We start from the raw sequence: 25,770 nt of genomic DNA on the forward strand, positions 1-25,770 counted from the left end.
CATACATATTCATCCTGGTCCCCCCGTGGGGAATGAACCCACAACCCTGGCGTTGCAAGTGCCATGCTCTACCAACTGAGCCACACGGGACCATCCGATTAGAAAAAGATATCGGGCTGCTGGACAGCACATGAAGCGGTCCATAGAATTTGGGCCAAGCACGATGATGGTAGATATGAGTCACGCTCAGATAAAATGACTAGCAGAGATGCTTTGCAAACACACAATGTAGAAGTAGACATTGTAACGCACATTAACTTGATTACTACTATCCGAATGCAATAGAATGCTCTTAAAATATTGCCTAACCTTAACATCTGTTACAGCGAGAATGAAAGATGACAGAACTCATTCATAGATAACTGTAAGAATGCATGTTTTATCACGTAACGGGCAATCTGGGATGAACCAAGAACAGTAATCCCACCACTACTAAACTACTACCTGGGGAGAAACCGCAGAAAGTGACCACTTAATGTAAAAGATAGCTAGTAAAACAGTAAAACCTGATAGCCCATTTACTCCCCAAAAGGGAAATGCACCAGCCAATACATGCATCACAATAAATACACAGTAAAACCACACAAGGACACACAGACACTAAAAGCAGGAGTCCTYTGAAATGCTTTAGACACCTTGTAGAGTTCATGCCTTAACGAATTGAGGCTGTTCTGAGGGCAAAAGAGGGGGGTGCAACTCAATATTAGGAAGGTGTTCCTAATGTTTGGTATACTCATTCTATGTGTGTCATGTGGTGTGTGTGTGTGTTGGTGGGGGCGCTGTGTGTGTGTGTGTGTGTGTGTGTGCATGCAGGTGGCATGGGCACAGGCACAGGCATATTATTTGGCACTCTAGGCCTAATCAGTTGGGTTATTGAATAGTAACCCTGCTTTTTGTTCATTATCATGTAATCCCAATTATTCTTACCACCCCTGGTGTGTGTGTGCGGCTCCCAGTTCTGCATAAAACATCAATTATGTTAACAATATGACCCTCTGATTTTAAATATATTGGTTTAACATGCTGTACAGAATAATTAGCATATTATTATGTATTTAATTAGCATAAAGTAGTATACAACTTGTTTTCTAATTTCATAACTTGTTTCAAATTTTTACAAACTCTGTTTTACATAAAACATGAAGATGTGTTAATAACATCACCTTACCTTAAATTATGTTTTTTTTACTATGTTTTCAGCACTGCCTCATTTGCATATTAAGTGCATACTTTGCATAATATTGCATATTCATTTCATACTGCTTTAATTTGAATAATCTCTGTGTTCCACATCAGCCCTGAAAATGTCATAACTACAGTGCCTTCGGAAAGTATTCAGACCCCTTTTCCCAGATTTTTTTAGGTTACAGCCTTATTCTAAAATTGATTACATCGTTTTTTTCCCTCATCAATCTACACACAATAACCTATAATGACAAAGCAGAAACAGGTTCAGAATTTTGGGCTAATTAATATAAAGTATTCAGACCCTTTACTCAGTACTTTGTTGAAGCACCTTTGGCAGCGATTACAGCCTTGAGTCTTCTTGGGTATATAAGCTTGGCACACCTGTATTTGGGGAGTTTCTCTCATTCTTCTCTGCAGATCCTCTCAAGCTCTGTCAGGTTGGATTGGGAGTGTTGCTGCACAGCTATTTTCAAGTCTCTCCAGAGATGTTCGATCGGCTCTGGCTAGGCCACTCAAGGACATTCAGAGACTTGTCCCGAAGCCACTCCTGCGTTGTCTTGGATGTGAGCTTAGGGTCGTTGTCCTGTTGGAAGGTGAACCTTTGTGCCAGTCTGAGGTCCTGAGTGCTCTGGAGCAGGTTTTCATCAAGGATCTCTCTGTACTTTGCTCCGTTCATCTTTGCCTCGATCCTGACTAGTCTCCCAGTCCCTGCTGCTTTAAAACATCCCCACAGCATGGTGCTGCCACCACCATGCTTCACCGTGCCAGGTTTCCTCCAGACGTGACACTTGGCATTCAGGCCAACGAGTTCAATCTTGGTTTCATCAAACCAGAGAATCTTGTTTCTCATGTTCTGAGAGTCTTTATGTGGCTTTTGGCAAACTCCAAGTGGGCTGTCATGTACCTTTTACTGAGGAGTGCCTTCCATCTGGCCACTTTACCATAAAGGCCTGAATGTTGGAGTGCTACAGAGATGGTTGTCCTTCTGGAAGGTTCTCCCATCTCCGCAGAGGAACTCTAGAGCTCTGTCAGAGTGACCATCGGGTTCTTGGTCACCTCCCTGACCAAGGCTCTTCTCTCCGATTGCTCAGTTTGGCCGGGCAGCCAGCTCTAGGAAGAGTCTTGTTGGTTCCAAACTTCTTCCATTTAAGAATGATGGAGTCCACTGTGTTCTTGGGGACCTTCAATGCTGCAGAAATGTTTTCGTACCCTTCCCCAGATCTGTGCCTCATACCAATCCTGTCTCGGAGCTCTACGGACAATTCCTTCGACCTCATGGCTTGGTGTTTGCTCTGACATGCACTGTCAACTGTTGGTCCTTATATAGACAGGTGTATTTATTTTCAAATCATGTCCAATCAATTGAATTTACCACAGGTGGACTCCAATCAAGTTGTAGAAATATCTCAGGTATGATCAATGGAAACAGGATGGACCTGAGCTCAATTTTGAGTCTCATAGCAAAGTGTCTGAATACTTATGTAAATAAGGTATTTCTGTTTTTTATTTTTAATAAATTTGAAAACATTTCTAAAAACCTGTTTTCGGCTTTGTCATTATCGGGTATTGTGTTTAGATTGCTGAGTAATTCGTTTTTGTTTGAATCCATTTCAGAATAAGGCCGTAAAGTAAAAAAAAAAAGGAAAAAGTCAAAGGGTCTGAATATTTTCCGAAGGCACTGTATCTAACCTGACTTTCTCCCCCCCCCCCCCCCCTTCCTCTTCCAGACTATGCGTGGCCCCTGCCCAGTGCATTGTGTCCTATCTGGATCTACCTGGATGTTCTCTTCTCTACAGCCAGTATAATGCACTTGTGTGCTATATCTCTGGATCGATACGTGGCCATAAGAAATCCTATAGAGCACAGCCGTTTCAACTCCAGAACTAAAGCTATGTTGAAGATAGCAGCTGTGTGGACTATATCTATAGGTAGGTAAGGGGATATATGGGTGCATGCATCACACCCACACACACGCACAGAGTACTCCTTTAGGAAATGTTGATGAATAGAGGCAGACGGAGACTTTGTTATTTCCTCTTTCTGCCTACTCATCTAGACCTCTTGGCTATTTAGCTGTTTATCCCTCCATCTCTCTCTCCCTCCCTCTCTCGTTGTAAAGCGTGGTGGTATACCAAAACTGTGTGAGACTGACACAGACATGATTCTCTCTCCTTCTCTCTCTCTCTATCTGTCTCTCTCTCTTTCTCTCTTTGAGGATGGGATAGATAAGTCAAGTCAATGGATCTGGTAGACAGCCAGATGACAGGGTGAAAGGTCAGGTTGTGTGTGTGCCTCAGTGTGTGTGTGCCTCAGTGTGTGTGTGTGTGTGATGTGTGTGTGTGTGTGTTGTGTGTGTGTGTGTGTGTGTGTGTGTGTGTGTGTGTGTGTGTGTGTGTGTGTGTGTGTGTGTGCGTGTGCGCGTGCGTGCGTGTGTGTGGTTAAACAGATGACATGGTCCGAGGTAGTCCAATCGCGAAATTCGAAGTATGATGGATGAACGTCTATTTTTGGATGCTATAATTCCGCGTGGTTACAGGGTTAATTCCGCGTGGTTACAGGCTTAAAACAGAAACAACTCAAAGGTTAACAGTTCAGGCATTAATTCCGAGTGGTTAAGGTTAGCGCTATGGTTTGGGCAAGGCTTAAAAGAAAAGAAATAAAAACAACACGCTGCTTCCATCATCCATCAAGTATTCTCACAGCTTGCCAGGGTATTGTGAACTGTGGTTGGCAGCGATTACAGCCTTGAGTCTCCTTCGATATGATGCTACAAGCTTGGCACACCTGTATTTGGGAAGGTTCTCCCATTCTTCTCTGCAGATCCTCTCAAGCTCTGTCAGTTTGGATGGGGAGCGTCGCTGCACAGCTATTTTTAGGTCTCTCCAGAGAAGTTCAATCGGGTTCAAGTCCGGGTTCTGGCTGGGCTACTCAAGGACATTCAGAGACTTGTTCCGAAGTCACTCCTACGTTGTCTTGGCTGTGTGCTTAGGGTCATTGTCCTGTTGGAAGGTGACCCTTTGCGGCAGTCTGAGGTCCTGAGTGCACTGGAGCAGGTTTTTATCAAGGATCTCTCTGTACTTTGCTCTGTTCATATTTCTCTTGATCCTGACTAGTTTCCCAGACCCTGCTGCTGAAAAACATCCCCACAGCATGATGCTGCCACCACCATGCCTTACCGTTGGGATGGTGCCAGGTTTCTTCCAGACGTGTCACTTGGCATTTAGGCCAAAGAGTTCAATCTTGGTTTCATCAGACCTGAGAATTTTGTTTCTCATGGTCTGAGAGTATTTTAGGTGCCTTTTGGCTAATTCCAAGCGGGCTGTCATGGGCCTTATGTTGAGGAGTGGCTTCTGTCTGGCCACTCTACCATAATGGCCTGATTTGTGATTGGAGTGCTGCAGAGATGGTTGTCCTTATGGAAGGTTCTCCCATGTCCACTGAGGAACTCATGAGCTCTGTCAGAGTGACCATCAGGTTCTTGGTCACCTCCCTGACCAAGGCCCGATTGCTCAGTTTGGCAGGGCGGCCAGCTCTAGGAAGAGTCTTGGTGGTTCCAAACTTATTCCATTGAAGAATGAGGTCACTGTGTTCTTGGGGACCTTCAATGCTGCAGAAAATCTGTGCCTCGACCCAATCCTGTCTCGGAGCTCTACAGACAATTCCTTCAACCTCATGGGTTGGTTTTTGTAACGGAACAAAATGCGGAAAAAGTCAAGGGGTCTGAGTACTTTCCAAATTCATGCAGTTTCTTGACTGTGTCAAGCTCATTAATAATCACAGAAATGAAAGCTAAAATGCACATATTGACGGACCTCATTGAAGACTGAATACAGCCCCTGGGGGAAAAATAAGTTTAACACCCCTGGATTAGAGGGATGCGTGGAATTACTATTTTATCTGTCTTTGTCTATGTGTCTCTCTGTCTCTCTCGCTCTCTCTTTACCTTTTTGTCTCTCTCTCTATCCTTTTTCTATCTCTCTTTCTCTCACTTCTCTCTCTCAACCCTCTGTATTCTTCTTTCATCCGTCTCTCTACATTTAATTAAAGCTTATTAGGTCTGCACAACAAAAACAGTCTTGATCCCTCTCCTCCGTCCCACTCCTCTCTTTATTTCCTTCTTTCATCCCTATTTTCTCTCTCTTTCTATTTTTTCATCCATACCTTTCCTAGTCATCGGCCTTCACAACAAGGACAATTTCTTCATGTCTCTCCTCGCCACATCCTTCTATTTATCTCTCTCCTTCTCTCAGGAGTGTCCATGCCTATAACAGTAATCAGCATCCACAACAAGYACAACGTCTTCATCTGTCTCTCCTTTTCTTTCTCTTATCCCTAATCTTTTTTCTCTCCCCTCCCTCCTTCCCTACTATCTCATCCCTCTCTTTCTTTCTCTCCCTCTATCTTAGGAGTGTCCAAGCCTATCCCGGTCATCAGCCTTTACAAGGACAATGTCTTTAACGGTCTCTCTCTAATCTCTCTCTCTTCTTCTCTAACCACTCGCTCTTTCTCTCTCTCCTTCTACTAGGAGTGTCAATGCCTATCCCGGTCATCGGCCTCCATAACAAGGACAAGGTGTTTGTTGACGGAAGCTGTGTCCTCAACGAGGAGCACTTCATGCTGATTGGCTCGTTCGTGGCCTTCTTCATCCCATTGGTCATCATGGTGGTGTCCTACTACCTAACCGTACAGGTCTGTCAGAGAATGTTTTAATTGGATAGCCATTTGATGTTCTGTCTTTTGATTGGCTAGCCATGTATTTGTCCCGCCTCTGATTGAATCTCATTGGTCTGTCAGAGAGGAAATATAACACAGGGCCAACTTTGTCGGCTACAACCACTAAGATGGTGTTGGCATGTTTTGATTTGCTCCCTTTTTGATAGGAATGGAGATGTGTCTTTGGCTTAAAAGGCATGTGGCTCATACACACAGCAAACACAGACATAAGACATAAGAACAGTAGGACAAAATTAGACCGCTGTAATATCACATCCTGTCTGTCTTTCTCCAGGTCCTCCAGCGCCAGGCAACCGTCTTCCTCTACGAGGGGAAGACTCCCTCCCATCAGCCACTACACCCGCCGCCCACTCCCTCAAACCACCGATCCCCGGCCCTAAACTTCCAAGTCCCACCCATAAACATTGAGGCTCCTCCTCCTAGAAGACAAGGGAGTCTGAGCTGCCAGAAAGGGGCAGAGCATGTCCGGCAGACCAGCCTCCTAAACACCTCCCCCTCAGAGTACATTAGCATAATTCCAAGTTCCGAGGTGGCATCCCAGCTGAGCTCGCCGACGGGGCATGATCCACGGGACAGTATCGGGAGACGGGGGATGATGCAGGCCATCAAGAATGAGAGGCGGGCCTCCAAGGTGAGGACCAACTTTACACAACTATGATCTTCTTTTCTGTTCTCGTCTCTTCCATTTCATTATTTTCCATTCTGTTCTATTGCATTCCATAACCGTTTATACTCCACACTAATCTTGTTCTATGTTGTCTATTCTACTCTGTTCTAGGTTCTGAGGATTGTGTTCTCTAATCTAATTTGTTCTAATGTGTTCTATATTATCTGTCCTATTCTCTAGGTGCTGGGGATTGTGTTCTTCCTCTTCCTGATCATGTGGTGTCCTTTCTTCATCACCAATGTCACATACGTCCTCTGCCAGGGTACATGCAATGAGCCGCTATTAGCCGAGCTCCTCAACGTCTTCGTATGGGTGGGATATATATCCTCCGGAGTTAACCCTTTAGTGTATACCTTGTTTAATAAGACATATAGAAGGGCGTTTTCCAGCTATATACGTTGTCAGTATAACACAGGGCCAAACGCCGGAGTTAGTAGTAAGTCGCTTGCAGTTACGACGGTGCCGTGTACGTCACATGCCATCGTGCCCATATTTGGACATAATGGTGGGAATGGGAAGATGGGAAGTGTGGACCGGAATAGTAACTGTCGGAATGGTGGTGGAGGGGGCCGGGTAGATGGGAATGGGATGATCAGAGGGATGGAACCTGACGACCCCACAGATGGCAGGATGGGGATGGAGATGGAATGTCCCGGGATAATGTCGGAATTAAAACCCGGAATGTCGGAGCTGAAGCTTTCCGTCGACAGCTTCTGCCACGCCCAGGTGGAGCGCACCAGCAGCGTCTGATTGGTTGATTGGTTAATTGAATTACGCCAGCGCTGCGTCTCATTGGGTGACGATGGATGGACAGAATGGACATCTTTTGTGATGCGTGCAAGAGAGGGGGACAATACTGGGTTTGTCTTATAGAGAGACAGTGGACACATCCACAGAGCACAGGGCCAAGAACCATAGAGATACTAGAAAGCCCATCTCTTATCTGTACAATGGGAAGCCCTCAGTGACACTGTCCATGTTAAAGGTGGCATTGTGGCACAAGAGCCTTCTATCCAACTCTATGGGAAGGACTCATCTTGACCTGGATGTAATAGAAAAGTACTGCTTCAATCTAGAAACCCACAGAAGAAGAAGCCATGAACAAGGCTGAACAGAGAGAGACTCAAGACTTAAAATATACAACTGTATTATGGATTTTAGTAACAGTTCAGCACCATGTTAAAACTGGTTAGGACACTACATAAGAATACAACAGGTCTGAATCCAGCTCTGCAGGCGTGTATAAAAAGGCCAATAATAGTTAATAGGTAGACTAATAATGTTGAATGGAGAGAGGAATGTAACTGAACACAATATAGCCCCAGTGATAGTGTCACAGCTCCACCTTGTGGTGCCTGTATGAATGCATGAAATAAACCATTTTCAAGAGGGTCGGTGAATGAAGGGGTTGGAAACACTGTGTACAGTGGATCTCTCTCACACATCCTAATGTATTACCTCACTCAGATTCACACAGCATTCTTTGAGAAGATCAGAAAACAGTCAAGTTAAGGATGAACAGCAATGCAGGTCCCGAAGGGCTGCAGTGTGTGCATGCTTTTGTCTCACACAGCCAACCTAACTTCACAAGAAGATAATCCCCCTTCTGTCATCTTTACATCTTTACAACCATAGCTATGACCATAACTCAACCATAACCATAGTCTATAACCCTATCATAGAACAAACCAAATGTACAGTAATCCTTCAGGCCTATACAGTATATCCCACTCCGACCTACAACCCATATTATTCCTACAACCCATAATCAAACGCTGCAACAACCACAACCAAAACACCAGAGCACCTGAATGAATGTATATATGACAACCTCTGACCCCTCTACACAGGTCAAAGTTCAAAGGTCAAAAACGTATCAACTCACTCACTATGTCAAGTTCTCTCTTCCATAAGGAAGATCGAACAGAAGGCCTAAGCGATCGCTAGTAATGTTGGAGCTTTTATCAGACAAAATGATAACGTTGAAAAGACTTTGAAAATAAGAATTTTGGGTTGAAAAGGTGGGTTGCTGCAGGCCCATTGACATGTTTGACATAAAGTCTGACAAAAACATTAAACTAAAATAATGAAAAGTACTGCAGAGAGGACGGGCGCCTGATCCGAAATCAGTTTGCGTTCCGATTGAGGAGCGAAGCCAAGAGGTATCCTAAACAATTTATTTTAAACTTGTTYGCCATAACTGTGTGTGTGTGTAGAATATAGCTGTTTCTGGTCCAGGGCATTAGTGCTTCTTGCTAGCACTGAGCTTTCCCTTCTCAGCGTTAGCAAGCCACGCTAATGCTGGGTTTATGACATCTCTTAACTATGAGCATACAACTGGGAAAAATCCAGTTGAACCCCCCTCCAACTCGTAATTACTAGTAGGATAGTCATCTATCATCCCTGTGCCCACGACATCTCCCACATGCTGAGCTCTGTTGTCACCTACTAAGGAAATCACCTTGATAACAGCATTTGTAGCAGTTAAATGCAAATAGGAAACATAATGTATTCTATTTATATGGTTTTTGAACACTGTAATTTGTTTACGAGCATGATAGCTGTACTTTTAGTTTATGGTTGACGCAGCTTGTTTACCATTCGCCATTCGGCATTCTCAATGAGTTCAAAGCATGAAAATGCACACAACCTGTTGCTCCCAGTTTACAGTACAAGTAGTATTTTCCAAGTTTCCCACTTGTCATAAACGCAGCATAATGCCCTGGTCCATAGCTAAAGATATTTTGTGTTATTATTCCATTCCATTACAATCAATCAATCAATCACCGGTTTTCATACCATTTACTTGTGAATGTTTGTCAATGACACTTCTCATGTTTTGACAATTTCAATCATCCACAAGACAGTGTTGTTTTCTTCTGTGTGATGCTGCTATTTATTTCTTATTAAAACGTAATTCTAATCTGTGCACAATGTCTCCCTTCTGCTTGATGGATGGATAGATGAAGGATGGATGGATGGAGCCTACTGTTAAGCTTTCCTGTTGTCAGCATCAAAGACAGCAARAGACAGATTTCAGATAAATCTATGCTTAAACAACTGTTTGTGGCTTTTGAACATTAGTTAAAGGATAATTATAGACCATGTGTATGCTATTATAAAATGTGTAGTGTCATTGAGTGAAGTCTCCCTTTTGAATTATTGTTTGTTTGATTGACGCCAGACTAAACTTGTTAGTGCCTTTGAAAGTTAGTTACAGTATGTTTATTGTATGTGGGTCCCACAATATAGGCAGTGCGTGTTCTCATATAGGAGAAAATGGTTCATGCAATGATTCATTATCGACGTGACAATGGGCTAGGAACAGAGGAGGCCTCTGCACTTCGCTTGAAGAGCCCGAAGAGAGCAGCATTGTTCCAATTCCAATCCTTTACAGTCCAGCCCTATGTTCCAAATATGAGGCATTAGCTCCACTCTGTGGCGATGTAAAGGAACAACGGCTTACTAAAGCAAGGGCAGGCATTTACGGGCGGGACTTAGGYGGGCCTGGCCCGCCTACGTTACCTCCTTGCCCCTCCAAATAAAATATTGAAATATTGATTTACTTGACATAGAAGCGCCCCGACAGAAAGAAGCGAGAGAAACCCTATTTCTCAGTATGTTTAGACCATGTATCTGATACTGTTTGAAAAAATAAGAGTATGGATTATCATACTAATTACTCATGTCTAAAGAAAATTGTTCAAAATARTTCACCAGAGAGAATGCCTTAGCCACAGAGGATCATTAGCTTCTTTAAAAAAAATAGCTGTACATTGTTTCAAATCACAAGCACATAGGCCTATCCCTATTCGGGAAGCCCACAATTTGTGTGGCAATAGGCCTAGTGATTATTGAGTTGCATCTGTCAGTGAAAAGCATCTAAAATATGTGTGAAGATAATAAGTCTCGAGTATAATTTAACAAGATGAGACAAGAAGAAGGGGAGGGAGTGTGACTAATAGGGTTCAATATTTTCCCAGTATTTTAGAAACCTTCGATCCCCAGAATAAATCACTTTTCTCCCAGGTAACCCTGTATTTCCCGCCAAAATCAGATTGTCATTCTGAAGCATATAAAGCATATAAATATGACTGGATTTGATTAGAGCTTTGATCAGCGTGAAAAATCAAGTCTGATGCTACATGAGCCTAATGAGCCCTACATTGAAGACATTTTATGATCCCAAACCCCAAAAATCCCAAATGATGGTGCTGTTATCCAATAGGCCTACATAGCCTATGATATACAGTGCCTTCAGAAATTATTCAGACCCCTTGACCTTTTCCTAATTTTGTTACGTTAAAGCCTTATTCTAAAATGGATTACATAATTTTTTTAAATCCTCAGCAATCTACCCCATAATGACACAGCGAAAATAGGTTTTATGAAATATTAGCAAATTTATAAAAAAAAAACATTTAACAGAAATATCTTTATATAASTATTCAGACCCTTTGCTATGAGACCCGAAATTGAGCTTAGGTGCATCCTGTTTCCATTGATCATCCTTGAGATGTATCTACAACTTGATTGGAGTCCACCTGTGGTAAATTCAATTAATTGGACATGATTTGGAAAGGCACACACCTGTCTATACAAGTTCCCACAGTTGATAGTGCATGTCAGAGCAAAAACAAAGCCATGAGGTCGAAGGAATTGTGTGTAGAGCTCTGAGAGAGAATTGTGTTGAGGCACAGATCTGGGGAAGGGCACCAACAAATGTCTGCAGCATTGAAGATCCCCCAAGAACAGTGGCCTCCATCACTTTTAAATGGAAGAAGTTTGGAACCACCAAGACTCTTCCTAGAGCTGGCTGCCCGGCCAAACTGAGCAATCGGGGGAGAAGGGCCTTGGTCAGGGAGGTGACCAAAACCCGATGGTCACTCTGGCAGAGCTCCAGAATTCCTCTGGAGATGGGAGAACCTTCCAACAAGAACAACCATCTCTGCAGCACTCCACCAATCAGGCCGTTATGGTAGAGTGGCCAGACGGAAGCCACTCCTCAGTAAAAGGCACATTACAGTCCGTTTGGAGTTTGCCAAAAGGCACCTAAAGACTCTCAGACCATGAGAAACAAGATTCTTTGGTCTGATGAAACCAAGATTGAACTCTTTGGCCTGAATGCCAAGCATCACGTCTGGAGGAAACCTGGCACCATCCCTACGGTGAAGCAAGGTGGCAGCAGCATCATGCTGTGGGGATGTTTTTCAGCGGCAGGGAGACTAGTCAGGATCGAGGCAAAGATGAACGGCGCAAAGTACAGAGAGATCCTTAATGAAAATCTGCTCCAGAGCGCTCAGGACCTCCGACTGGGGTGAAAGTTCACCTTCCAACAGGACAACCACCCTAAGCACACATCCAAGACAACGCAGGAGTAGGCTCGGGACAAGTCTCTGAATGTCCTTGAATGGCCCAGCCAGAGCCCGGACTTGAACCCGATTGAACATCTCTGGAGAGATCTGAAAATAGCTGTGCAGCAACTTTCCCCATCCAACCTGACAGAGCCTGAGAGGATCTATCAATTTTGGACACAATTTGAATGGAATTGATTAAGAGAGAAAGACTGTGAGAGAGCCCTCATGTGCAGGCTGATTTAAAGCAATTATATTCAAGTGATGTTTGCAGAGTTCACAACCTGCTACACTTGTGAGAAACAAGTTTTGTTATATTTCATAACCATAATTTATGAAATGTGTCAATTCTTTCATGGTCTTTTGTTTGGAGTGCTCCCTGTGAGCAATGAGCATGTGTCTGGTTTCTCTATCCTGATAATGTTGAGGGTGCACGAACGCCTGAGCACGCATAGAAGTAGGCCTACCTACCTGGCCTGCTGCATGCAAATGTAGGAAAGTGCCTATTTGGGGATGTCTGATTTCTGATTGTGTTAGCTCACTACATCCATCACTAATAAGCTGAGCTTTTCAGTCATTTTTTCTTCACCTCACACAGTAAGTCAACAAAGTATTTTTGAAACATCCATTACAAAATTWAAATAGTTCCTCACAATATTTGAAAAAATCTTTCCAACACTCTCCCAGCCTCGATAATCACCAATCCTGTGTGAAAGAGCAAAATATAATTATCTGATTGTTCCATATGTCCTGTGGAGACGTTGTGAAATACCTGACCGTTTCTCCCTTGCACAAAAACAGCTGTCTGTCCAGAGCCCACTGGCCTGGAAACTTAGGGCCTGGAATAGGCTAGTTGACACAATGTTGCAAGTTAGCTAGCAACAGCTTCAGGTGAGACCCAGTTAATTGATTTGATACAGTATTGCACTTCATTAGTGATGGCTCAATTCATGACAGATACTGTAGAAAGGGAGGCAGACCGGCAGAGTAGAGAGATGAATGCCATTGAAAGAATCTACATTTTCATCAGGATATTTTCTAGGCCTCCTGTTTTTATTTGCCTGTTTAGGCCTATGCATTTTACTTAGTTGACAACGGAAGTTATAGGCCTACTGCTGCATTGGCCTATAGGCTATTACTGAATTCCATGCACTCATTTATTTAGCCGCCAATGGATCCCAGTGTATCAATTTGTCCATATGGCAGAGGCTGGTGCTCTTGTGTCAGCTGAATTTTTACTTTTAGATTTTATCATTTTAATTCAGATTTTCATGATTAACTATGACAATGATTTTGAGAAACGAAAACAATATTATTTAAATGAAACTGATAATGTGCAAGCAGATCGGTAGAAATGGTAGGATAAATTGCTTCCCCAAACGTGAAACTCACACACTGCCTATGGTCTTCACTATAACACCCATTAATTAGTGTACACACATATGAGGTTTTGCCCCCCTATGGAAATCAAATGCCCATCTAACTGATTCGTTCTGAGCGGACCCTGTCTGAAGTTTATAGGCTTAGGACCTATAGGCTGCTTAGGAACTATAGGCTGCTGTCTGCTACGCAATGGTATAGCATCCAATACAATGCTATTGCATCCTGTGGCACAAACTAAAAAAAGTTCTGGGACACTGTAAAGTCCATGGAGAATAAGAGCACCTCCTCCCAGCTGCCCACTGCACTGAGGCTAGGAAACACTGTCACCACCGATAAATCCACTATAATTGATAATTTCAATAAGCATTTTTCTACAGCTGGCCATGCTTTCCACCTGGTTACCCCTACCCTGGTCAATAGCCCTGCGCTCCCCACAGCAACTCACCGAAACCTCCCGCACTTCTCCTTCACCCAAATCCAGATAGCTGATGTTCTGAAAGAGCTGCAAAATCTGGAACCCTACAAATCAGCCGGGCTAGACAATCTGGACCCTCTCTTTCTAAAATGATCTGTCGAAATTGTTGCAACCCCTACTACTAGCCTGTTCAACCTCTCTTTCGTATTGTCTGAGATTCCCAAAGATTGGAAAGCTGCCGCGGTCATCCCCCTCTTCAAAGGGGGAAACACTCTAGACCAAAACTGCTACAGCCCTATATCTATTCTACCCTGCCTTTCTAAGGTCTTAGAAAGCCAAGTTAACAAACAGATTACCGACCATTTTAAATCCCACCGTACCTTCTCCGCTATGCAATCTGGTTTCCGAGCTGGTCATGGGTGCACCTCAGCCACGCTCAAGGTCCTAAACAATATCATAACCGCCATCGATAAGAGACAGCAGCCGTATTCATCAACCTGGCTAAGGCTTTCGAATCTGTCAATCACAACATTCTTATTGGCAGACTCAACAGCCTTGGTTTCTCAAATGATTGCCTCGCCTGGTTCACCAACTACTTCTCTGATTGAGTTCAGTGTGTCAAATCGGAGGGCCTGTTGGACYGTTCTGACTTAGAATATGTGGACAACTACAAATATCTAGGTGTCTGGTTAGACTGTCAACTCTCCTTCCAGACTCACATTAAACATCTCCAATTCAAAATTAAATCTAGAATCGGCTTCCTATTTCGCAACAAAGCATCCTTCACTCATGCTGCCAAACATACCCTCGTAAAACTGACCATCCTACCAATCCTCGACTTCGGCAATGTCATTTACAAAATAGCCTCCAACACTCTACTCAACAAATTGGATGCAGTCTATCACAGTGCCATCCGTTTTGTCACCAAAGCCGCATATACTACCCACCACTGCGACCTGTACGCTCTCGTTGGCTGGCCCTCGCTTCATARTCGTCGRCAYACCCACTGGCTCCAGGTCATCTARAAGTCTRTGCTAGGTAAAGCACTGCCTTATCTCAGCTCACTGGTCACCATAGCAGCACCCACCCGTAGCACACGCTCCAGCAGGTATATCTCACTGGTCACCCGCAAAGCCAATTCTTCCTTTGGCCACTTCTCCTTCCAGTTCTCTGCTGCCAATGACTGGAACGAACTGCAAAAATCACAAAAGCTGGAGACTCTTACCTCCCTCACTAGCTTTAAGCACCAGCTATCAGAGCACCTCACAGATCACTGCACCTGTACATAGCTCATCTGTAAATAGCCCATCCAATCTACCTCATCCCCATACTGTATTTCATTATTTATCTGCTCCTTTGCACCCCAGTATATCTACTTGCACATTCATCTTCTGCACATTCTACCATTCCAGTGTTTAATTGCTATATTGTAATTACTTCGTCACCATGGCCTATTTTTTGCCTTACCTCTCTTATCCTACCTCATTTGCACATGCTGTATATATATTTTTTCTACTGTATTATTGATTGTATGTTTGTTTACTCCATGTGTAACTCTGTGTTGTTGTATGTGTCGAACTGCTTTGCTTTATCTTGGCCGGGTCGCAGTTGCAAATGAGAACTTGTTCTCAACTAGCCTAGCTGGTTAAATAAAGGTGAAATAAAAAAATAGTCGCAGGGGTATGCAACCCTGGTCGTGGAGTGCCGCAAGCACTTCATATTTTTTTATTTAACCGTCCTGGAAGACCAGGTGTGTTAAATTTAGGCAATCGTTGAACTGGTCAATTAGCTCAGTTGGTCAGGTGCTCATCTCTGTTAACTCGCTCGAGGCTATTAACAAGGGGTCGATCGGTCAGTCAAGTCTCCGCTCATCTTGGTTTTCAGTGACACGCATGCGCACTAACAGGTCTCTGGAATCTGATGCAGCTCGCAGTACAGGCTGAGTCGACGCTGCCTTGGTAACGCCACACATGCGGCGCACGAGCTGGGGACCCAGATTTCCTGATTTCACAGGCTTCTTCCTACACTCTTCTCCTCCATCCATTCCCCCCTGTTTCTCCCATCAGCAGTCAATCGGGCGGCTGTGCCACCACTGTTATGGACCCGTGGAAATGCAGACAGGGCTGAAAAAGACGGAGTGAAAAATTAAAAAGAAGAAAAGAGAACTTGAAGCGGCGCACAGGCAGGTAGGCTAAAACCTGGTGATTTAAAATCCGCTTTGCTTGTGGTAGCAGACGGTGTAGCAATGGTCTAACGGTAAATTAGCAACAATAGTGAAATAGCACGTTTGTCGACATGCATTCGTAAGCATGGGTGTGTCATTCAGATTGCCTGCCTTGTATCAGTAGCGCTGTAAGTATTTATCCGTGAGAAAATGTTAACATTTGTGGCCGATTCATCATGCACTGAATTTCAAAAAGCAGATCGGAATCCGAAACCGAGTATAATTTGATTGGCAGACATGTTCTGTTTCCCTATTGAATTGATTGTTATTTTACCGTTACAGCTCATGACACGGAACTGTTCAGATTATTTCTTTCTGAATTGATGTATTATTGTGCGTGGTAACAAGTATTGACGTTATATAGGCCTATATCCTAAGATATTGACTTTAGTTTAGGCTACTACAGTACAGTGGATTTGACAGCCTGCCGTCCTGCCCGCACGCCTGTCCAAAACAAGTGGCCATGGTTGAAGTCTAGAACAGACTAGATTAGTATTCCCTGAATAATTATTCAAGCACAGGTACTCGTTCGGGGAGTAGGTGCCAGTAGGGGCATAGGCTACACTAGTAGTGTATCACCAGCTTGGTTCAAGGGTTTAGTGTAACAGATTATTCTCGGTAGAGCCTGACTGACTGTCAACAACCTTTACCAGACCGGCCACTGCTGCAGTTATCTCATGCTGTCCAAATAAAGTTTCACAATGTGTCAAACATTCTGTTGTAGAATGTTGTTTTTGTGGGTACCTTGTTGTTCTATTKATGTTTTTATTGTTGTGTAGACTAACTAGTGCTTTGTAACATTTAACCACTGTTTTGCTGGTGGCTTCTCCTGTGGCACAGCTTGAATAACCTTTTCAAGAGATTAGGGAGATAAAGCTTATTAAGTGGGAAAGGACGCCTGATTTTTGTAGTTATAGGTTCATGATAATGTCATTTGTGTGAGTGAAAGGGCTTCAAAACGGCTTGATATTATCTCATTAAATTGGTAGACATTTTGTAAACCTGCAGAGAGAGCGCTTGAACTGGGACTCAAAGATCTGAATTGTTAGAGGATATCCTTCACTATGAGCACAAGATGTTGAAAATATGCCTTTTTGTTTCAAAAGATGTTGAAAAGGCTTATTTTCAATGGCTTGTGCTCACTAGGTTATATTTGGTTACAGTATTAGCCTTGTAACAGTTGAAGACAGTTATTAAACAATTGACCCTTTGCTAAGCCCTACCCCAGAATTTTGGGAAACCAATCGCAGCGCTCAAAGGGATAGCAACTATCGTCTAGTCCGACACCTCAGCAGAGGTGGAACAACAGGTTCAAAAATGGTGTGGCAAAATTCATGTCTTTTAAGGAAAAACTCCAGGCCCCAGATCTCATGACCTGGTCAGGTAAAACTCTTGGTCCTATTCGAAAGCTATGACAAAAGTTTATTATTATAGATAGCTTCCCTTTTCAGGTGTGCTATGACTAGGGTTTTTGTTGTTGGATTGTGAATTGGAAACGCTCTTCCAGAGAACCTATCATCCTTTCACTCCCTCTCTACTTTATCTTCCGCTGTATTCCCTGTAAAGCCACTTTATATCACTCTAAATTTCAAGCTTCTGCCTCTAACCCTAGGAATCTCTCTTCCACCTTCTTAAGCCTCCACCCCCTCTTTGCCGACGACTTTGTCAAACAAGTTGACGACATCCACTCCTCATTCACTCAGCCTATTGAGTCCACTGGTCCCACTCACTCAGAACTATCCTACGTCTTGACATATATCTCCCCTCTCTCTCTAGATGAAATTCTGCAACTAGTGAGGTCCGGCAGCCRGACAACTTTCCCGCTCGAACCCATCCCCTCCTCCCTTCTCCAGACCATCTCTGGAGACCTCCCATTCCTCACTTCCCTCATCAACTCATCCCCTCTGACTTTAGAATTGCCAGAGTCGCTCCCCTCCTCAAGAAACCAACACACCACTCTGATATTGAAAATGACAGACCGGTATCTCTTCTTTGTTTTCCAAAACCTGATGTCTCTGAGCAACTCTCTCGCTATTTCTCTCAGAACAATCTTCTTGACCCTAACCAGTCAGGCTTCAAGACGGGTCACTCAACCTAGACTGCTCTTCTCTGTGTCACGGAGGCTCTCCACACTGCCAAAGCTGACTCTCTCTTCTGTTCTCATCCCCCATAGATCAATCCGTTGCATTCGACACCATGAACCATCAAATCTTCCTCTGCACCTTCTCAGGGCTGGGTGTCTCAGGCTCTGCACACTTTTTGATTGCATCCTACCTGGCAAGCCAGTCCTACCAGGTGTTGTGGAGAGGATCTGTGTCTGCACCACGTACTCTCACTACTGGTGTCCCCCAGATCTCGGTTCTAGTGAGGTCCTCTTCTCTGTATAAACCAAGTCACTCAGCTCTGTCATATCCTCACATGGTCTCTCCTGTCATTGCTATGCGGATGACACTCAACTACTTTTCTCCTTCCCCCCCTTCTGACACCCAGGTGGCGACACGCATCTCTGCGTGCCTGGCAGATATCTCAGCTTGGATGTCGGCCCACCAGCTCAAGCTTGACCTCAACAAGACGGAGCTGTTCTTTCACCCGGGGAAGGCCTGCCCTCCAAGACCTCTCCATCACGGTTGACAACTCCAGTGTCCCCCTCCCTGAGTGCAAGGAACCTTGGCATGACACTGGACAACACCCTGTCGTTCTCTGCAAAAATCAAAGCAGTGTCTCGCTCACACAGGAAGCGGCACAGTTCCTAATCCAGGCACTTGTCATCTCCCGTCTGGACTACAGCAACTCACTGTTGGCTGGCTTGTGCCATCAAACCCCTGCAACTTATCCAGAACACTGTAGCCCGGTGTTCAACCTTCCCAAGTTCTCCAATGTCACCGCGATCCTCTGCACATTCTACTGGTTTCCAGTCGAAGCGCGCATCCACTACAACACCATGGTACTTGCATACGGAGCAGCAAGAGGAACTGCCCCTGTTTTTGCTGACTTTACTGTAGTATTCACTATGTAGTGTTTTTGTGGACTACATATACTGTAGTATTTACAGTTTACTATAGTACAAATACTGTAGTAAAAAAAGAGTAGTGTATATATTATATAAATTACTGTAGCGATTTTGCAGAATGTGGTATTCTGTAGTGTTTTTTGTTGTTGTGTGTGTTGTCTTTGACAATAAAGTTGGGGCTTTCACCTTGAGGAAACCTCCTAAAGAAATACGAAAATAGTACATTTTCCATAACCTGAAGGTAGGTGGGACTGGGTTATGAATGGAGAGTTCAGAGCAATTGCTTTTTTTCTATAAACTGTATAGAACACAATATATGGTCTATACTTGGCATGTAGGTTTKTTACTTATGGGTGCCACAAATTGGGATATGAGGGAGGGGAATGGGAAGGGCATATGCAAATGAAATACTGTAGTATTTACTATAAGTGACATTATTTTTGCGAACTGTAGATTTTTTTTTTTTTGACATTTCTGTAGTATTTCGTTCAGTATTCTACAGTATACTATAACATTCTATACTATACTACATATGATTGAGTGATACTACAGTGTGTAGTAAAGTATACTGTAATTTACTACAGAACTCTATAGTAAGTACTGTAGTATTCTATAGTAAAATGTAGTATTATGTGGCTCAGGTATTGTACTCTGAAGTTCATAGTCAATGCATTTACAAGGGGGTGGAAGTCAATGCATTTTCAGTAGGGGGTACATGTTAGCACAGGGTGCACATATGGTCAAGAGGCCCATGTTCTGGTGACTGGGTTTCCCAGCTACTGTAAGTTGAAAACAACTTAGTAGTGTTGGGTGTAGGGTTGCACATTTTGGGGAATATTCAGAGTTGGAAACTTTCCATGGGAATATATTGGAATTAATGGAAATATATGCAAATTAATAATAATACCATTTAAATGTAGATGTTTTTTTCATTGAATATATTTACCATATCATATGGAGACAGAAACCTTCTACATTATCATAAGTAAACATAATTGCAAATGATTAAATCCTTCCAATAGAAATAAAAATAATATTATTTAGTTATGAATTGAACTTTAATTAAATGAGTTGACTCTTCACATGGGATGATTTCACTGAACAACAAAAGAAAAGGAATATGGAATGATCCCCAGTGATCCGTCGCATCTCCCCAAAACTTTTTCAACATACATCTGTGAGATGATAGGAAGACAGTCTAGAAACTAAAGCTTTGGTTATCAGGCTTCCATGTCTTCTCCCTGGACATTCTCAATGTCCACCTCTTGAACATCAGATTCTGAGGCCTCATCTCCACTGTCACTTTCTAACCTTGTTGAAAAAGCTTCAAATTTGCCCGGATGGCCACCAATTTTTCAACCCTTGTATTGGTCAGCCTGTTGCTTGCTTTGGTGTGCGTGTTCCCAAACAAGGACCAGTAGCGCGCTGAGGTGGCTGATGTTGGTTGGATTTGGAGGATGATGGAGGCAACGGGGGAAAGAGCCTCAGATCCACAAAGTCCCTTTTACCAGGTGGCTGATGAGATATGTTGGCACAACTGCCATATTGTATCTCCATCCCAAAGCCCTTGCTTAGAAGTGTACTTCGCCAGACTGCCAAGAACCTTGCCCTCATCCAGGCCAAGGTGGCGAGACACGGTAGTGATGACACCATAGGCCTTGTTTATCTCTGCAGCAGACAGGATGCTATTGTCAGCATACTTGGGGTCCAACATGTACGCTGCGGTGTGTATGGGCTTCAGGCAGAGGTCTAAATGCTTTTTGATGTGTTTCAGAACTGCAGTTTCTTCTGCTTGGAGCAACAGTGAAGTGGGCAGGGCAGTACAGATGTATTCTCTTACATCTGCAAGCAGAGTCTGAACATCAGACAGGATGGCATTGTCTCCCTCAATCCGTGCAATGGCTACTTCTATAGGTTTCAGGCGACTTACCACTGTCTCCCAAAATACATCATCTAGGAGCATCCTCTTGATGGGGCTGTCCATATCGGTGGACTAATATGGCCATTTCTTGGAGAGACTCCTTCACCTTCAGGAGACTGTCAAACATGATGAAAACACCACCCCAACGGGTGCTGCTGGGCAGCTTCAATGTGGTGCTATTATTCTTCTCACTTTGCTCGGTGAGGTAGATTGCTGCTATAACTTGATGACCCTTCATATACCTAACCATTTCCTTGGCTCTCCTGTAGAGAGCCAAGGAAATCTCCATTGTTTTCAGTGCCATGATGTCCTTGAGGAGCAGATTCAATGCATGAGCAGCACAGCCAATGGGTGTGATGTGAGGGTAGGACTCCACTTTAGACCAAGCAGCCTTCGTGTTCGCAGCGTTGTCTGTCACCAGTGAAAATACCTTCTGTGGTCCACGGTCATTGATGACTGCCTTCAGCTCATCTGCAATATAGAGACCAGTGTGTCTGTTGTCCCTTGTGTCTGTGCTCTTGTAGAATACTGGTTGAGGGGTGGAGATGATGTAGTTAATTATTCCTTGCCCACGAACATTCGACCACCCATCAGAGATGATTGCAATACACTCTGCTTTCTCTATGATTTGCTTGACCTTCACTTGAACTATGTTGAACTCTGCATCCAGCAAATGAGTAGATAAAGCATGTCTGGTTGGAGGGGTGTATGCTGGGGGAAGAATATTCAGAAATCTCTTCCTATACACTGCCTGTGAGCATCAGAGGTAAACCAGTTGCATACACAGCTCGAGCAATACATTCATCAGCATTTCTCTGACTATGTTCCTCCATTGCGTCAAAAAACCTTGAGCTGTTGCTATTGGTAAGGTGTCTGATTCATACTTTTCACCTCGAATAGAAGAAGAGGGACTTTTGTCAGTGGCTCACAACAAGCAACCTGAGGGAACTTTATGCACTTGGCCAGATGATTCTACATCTTTGTTGCGTTCTTCACATATGATTTGGCACAGTATTTGCAAATGTACACAGATTTTCCTTCTACATTAGCTGCAGTGAAATGTCTCCACACATCAGATAGTGCCCGTGGCATTTTCCTGTAAAGATTAGGAAAACAATGAGTAAAAATAAAATAAAAATACAATTCCATGTACAGATAAATAGTTAAGCAGTTAGATTAAATAACTCCTTAGTAAGATACATGTTTTAAAATTAAACATGTATGTGAACAGGTGAATTAACACTCCTCAGTTAGCAGCGTCAAGCCAGCTAAAACCCGCATGTTAGCAAAAACTAACTTGCAGAAATTGTTAACAAGTTAGAAACTATTTAAACACACTTTGCTGTAGGCCACTATTTACTAGTTAACAAAATGATGTATGTCATATAAAATCACCCCACCCAGTATTGTAATCAAAACTTACCAGAAAGCATGTAGTCCTTGGCTCAGACAGTGTAGTAGTGTGGGCTCAATAGCATCTCATTAGTGTGCAAGATCTTGAGAATCAGCTGTACGTGTGATGGAAGAATGCACTGTGCATTCAGAGGGTTGCAATTCCATTGAATTGGGGATAGTTTAACCAAAATATGCCACAATATCTAGAATTGCCTTGTGTATGTGTATCCCACAAACAAGGTTCAGTGTTATAAGCAAACGTTTTTTTTATGAGTTTTGAGCAAAAATCCCGGGCTTAACTTCCCATGGAAATTTTTCATAAATTCACCGAACACTTTCTGACCCTTTGCAACCCTAGTTGAGTGGCAGTCATTCTGTCTTATTTGTGATATTTTATGCAAGTTCATTTAGCAGTAGAGTAAAATACCAAGCCAGTTCTAATGCAAACTCATTGCAGCCTGTGACTGAGGAAAGATGGCAGTTCAGATATAGACAGCTRGTGTGTTTTATAGTGTTGTTAGGCCTACTACAGTTCTAAAGAAGCCAATCAACACACTGATACGGACAGAAAAGAGGGAATTAGAGTGAGTGTGTGTGTGTTCTTGTTCTTCTATCCTCGTGGGAACCTAAAATCCCCCAAAAGTCTCCACAAGGATAGTAAAACATGGACAATTCTCTCTTGTGGGGACATTTCCCACGCCCCCATGAGGACAACAGCTATTTTAAAGTTGGAGGTTAGGTTAAGGGTTAGGAGTTACGTTTAGGTTTGCGCTAGGTTTACTTGTTAAGATTAGGGTTAGGGGATAGGGAAAATTGGATTTTGAATGGAAATACATTTTAGGTCCCCACGAYGATAGGAAAAACGTGTGTGTGTGATCCAATATTTCTGGGATGGAGATCAGGTGAGGTCAGAGTTGGACAGTCTTTTTTTTTCTTTTTTTTCTCATCCATCAGCAATGTTCTTATCAGACTGCCTACTGATGCTCTCTCGCTCTCCCTCTTGCTCTTTCTATCTGTAACTATTTTGCATACTCTAGTAATCTTGTATTAGGACACCACATTTTAGCATTTCACACACCCCTAATTTCTCTCAACAGTGAGTCAGGTAAATACACGGCATAATATCATAGGCTACATCATCTACTTGTATCTAACCAAACTTTGTGCATTGTTGAGTAGATTGGTTTGTAAACAGACCACTCTGTTGTACCCCTTCAGAACTTAGCAGTAGCAGAGAGAATGTTTAACCTGTGAGTTGTGGTCTCAGGCACAGTCTGTTAAAATAAGAATGTCTCTGATGAGAATTCCAGAAGTGCTCTCTGTGGTATTTATTGTGTTCCGTAACTGATCTGTTTCTTTAGAGTTGTACACATTTTACCCTATTACTCCCTATTTAGTGTGCTACATTTTTACCAGGGCTAATTCTGTATAGTTTAGTACTTCTGACTAGAACACCCTAGAACTCTCAACTCTGGCCCTGAAAGCTCATGTTTTTTTGCAGACACACTGATAGGTGGGCTACTGTATCCTCACAGGCAATGGGAGTACTTTACCTTTGTTTAACCAGGAAGTATGTTGAGATTTGAAACTCTTTTTCAAGAGAGTGCTGGCAATTGACAAGAAACATGGCCAGTTCTTTTGAGGAGTATTTTACTCTTCTCCTGTTGAATCCGTTAGCTGCTGTACGATATGATACAGTTTTGCTAGGCAGTAGTGTATTTGTGCATGTTAGGTAACAGTGTATTACAGGTGCAAATTGAAATAAAAACCTGTTTTACCTCACTACAGACCCGCGATCCATTAACTCATTCATCTGACGCCACTGTACTCAGCAACTATACAACGAGACGGGCCAACTTAGTGATTGTATTAGTACCTCACTACGGCTGGTATGTGGCTAGCTGATTGCTGTGTTATTGTATCATGTATCAGCCACTGTACTAAAGCCACTATTCAATAGAGTGGCCTGGCTTGCACTTTGCATCCCCCGACTGACAAAGAATGTCACAACAAAAGAGTCAGAGTTGTACAGAGTTCAACACGCCAGGTCAGAAAGCCTTATATGGAGGGGAAAGCATTACTGGATCTGTAGTGAAGTAGACAGGTTATTGTTTAAAATTATACACACATGCAGTCTCCCGTCACGCACACACGCACGCTCACACACAAGGATGCTTGGGGGCAGTCACACTAACTCAGCGATATTCACACTCGCGTCATCACAGTAATCGATCAGGCTGTGCATTGCCCGGGTGATCGTTGCTAAGGGCTGTGTTAGTATTCAAATGTGGAGTCAATGAAGTGATTATGGAATGAGCAATCGAGTTATTGATCTGTTTCAGATCCATGTCATCTATCTCTATCCATATGTGCTTAGCATCTGTTAAGCTGATCCACAGCCATTCTTAACTTGTACCGTTATGGAGAAAAACTGGCCTTAGACAATGATCTAAGAATGACTTCATCAGTCCACATTACTAATATGGCTGATCTAGGATCAGTTGACCCTTTTCCCACCTTAACTTTAATCATTATGGAGAGAAACTCAAAAATGTCCTATGGCTCTATCAGGTGCCAACATGGCAACCATTACAACATCTTAAATTCAGTTTGCCTGACTCTCTCTGATATCGTTTAACTCTTTGCATCGCGTATGTGTGTGTGTGGATAGTTTCTGCCCTGGTCCCAGAGAGCATCTGTTTTTAGGTGAAGTGGAAGGAGTGTCACGTGGGTATGGATGACTTGTTGCAATTGTGTTGAGGGCAACACATTTAATAGTCTCTGACGGTCGGGGTCAGAGGGAGGGGAACTACGCACACACAACCATAGCACGTTACACACACACACTCTCTCTGTTCATCTCTCTCTCACTAGACCTATTGACTGTGGTGACTATTCCCTTGTATACTGGTATTGAGAGATCTTGTGTGTGTGTTCTAAAGTCCCCACAAGGATTGTAAAACAAGGAAAATTCTCCCTTGTGGGGACATTTTCCATACAGTTGAAGTTGGAAGTTTACATACACTTAGGTTGGAGTCATGAAAACTTGTTTTTCAACTACTCCACACATTTCTTGTTAACGAACTATAGTTTTGGCAAGGCGGTTAGGACATCTACTTTTCCAACAATTTTTCCAACAATTGACTGTGTCACAATTGCGGTGGGTCAGAAGTTTACATACACTAAGTTGACTGTGCATTTAAACAGCTTGGAAAATTCTATAGAATGATGTCATGGCTTTAGAAGCTTCTGATATGCTAATTGACATAATTTGAGTCAATTGGAGGTGTACCTGTGGATGTATTTCAAGGCATACCTTCAAACTCAGCGCCTCTTTCCTTGACATCATGGGAAATCAAAAGAAATCAGCCAAGACCACAGAAAAATAATTGTAGACCTTCACAAGTCTGGTTCATCATTGGGAGCAATTTCCAAATGCCTGAAGGTACCACGTTCATCTGTACAAACAATACTATGCA

The 25,770-nt window shown here is 43.1% G+C and overlaps 2 protein-coding genes across 2 annotated transcripts in view; both read left to right on the forward strand.

Moving 5' to 3' along the window:
- htr2cl1 (5-hydroxytryptamine (serotonin) receptor 2C, G protein-coupled-like 1) overlaps positions 1 to 9,650 on the forward strand; it is a 34,844-nt gene extending 25,194 nt beyond the window's left edge. The window contains exons 3-6 of the mRNA XM_023976714.1: positions 2,916 to 3,116; positions 5,714 to 5,877; positions 6,197 to 6,553; positions 6,770 to 9,650. Coding sequence (XP_023832482.1) covers positions 2,916 to 3,116; positions 5,714 to 5,877; positions 6,197 to 6,553; positions 6,770 to 7,339 — 1,292 coding nt within the window. The 3' untranslated portion in view covers positions 7,340 to 9,650. The remainder of the gene's footprint in view (positions 1 to 2,915; positions 3,117 to 5,713; positions 5,878 to 6,196; positions 6,554 to 6,769) is intronic.
- A 6,004-nt stretch (positions 9,651 to 15,654) lies between these two features.
- Positions 15,655 to 25,770, forward strand: part of zgc:109889 (WH2 domain-containing protein) — a 76,294-nt gene continuing 66,178 nt past the window's right edge. The window contains 1 exon segment of the mRNA XM_023970144.2: positions 15,655 to 15,927. The gene's annotated coding sequence lies outside the window, so the exon portion shown is untranslated.

This window comes from Salvelinus sp. IW2-2015, linkage group LG3, assembly GCF_002910315.2.
Source record: "Salvelinus sp. IW2-2015 linkage group LG3, ASM291031v2, whole genome shotgun sequence".
Classification (NCBI taxonomy): Eukaryota; Metazoa; Chordata; class Actinopteri; order Salmoniformes; family Salmonidae; genus Salvelinus; species Salvelinus sp. IW2-2015.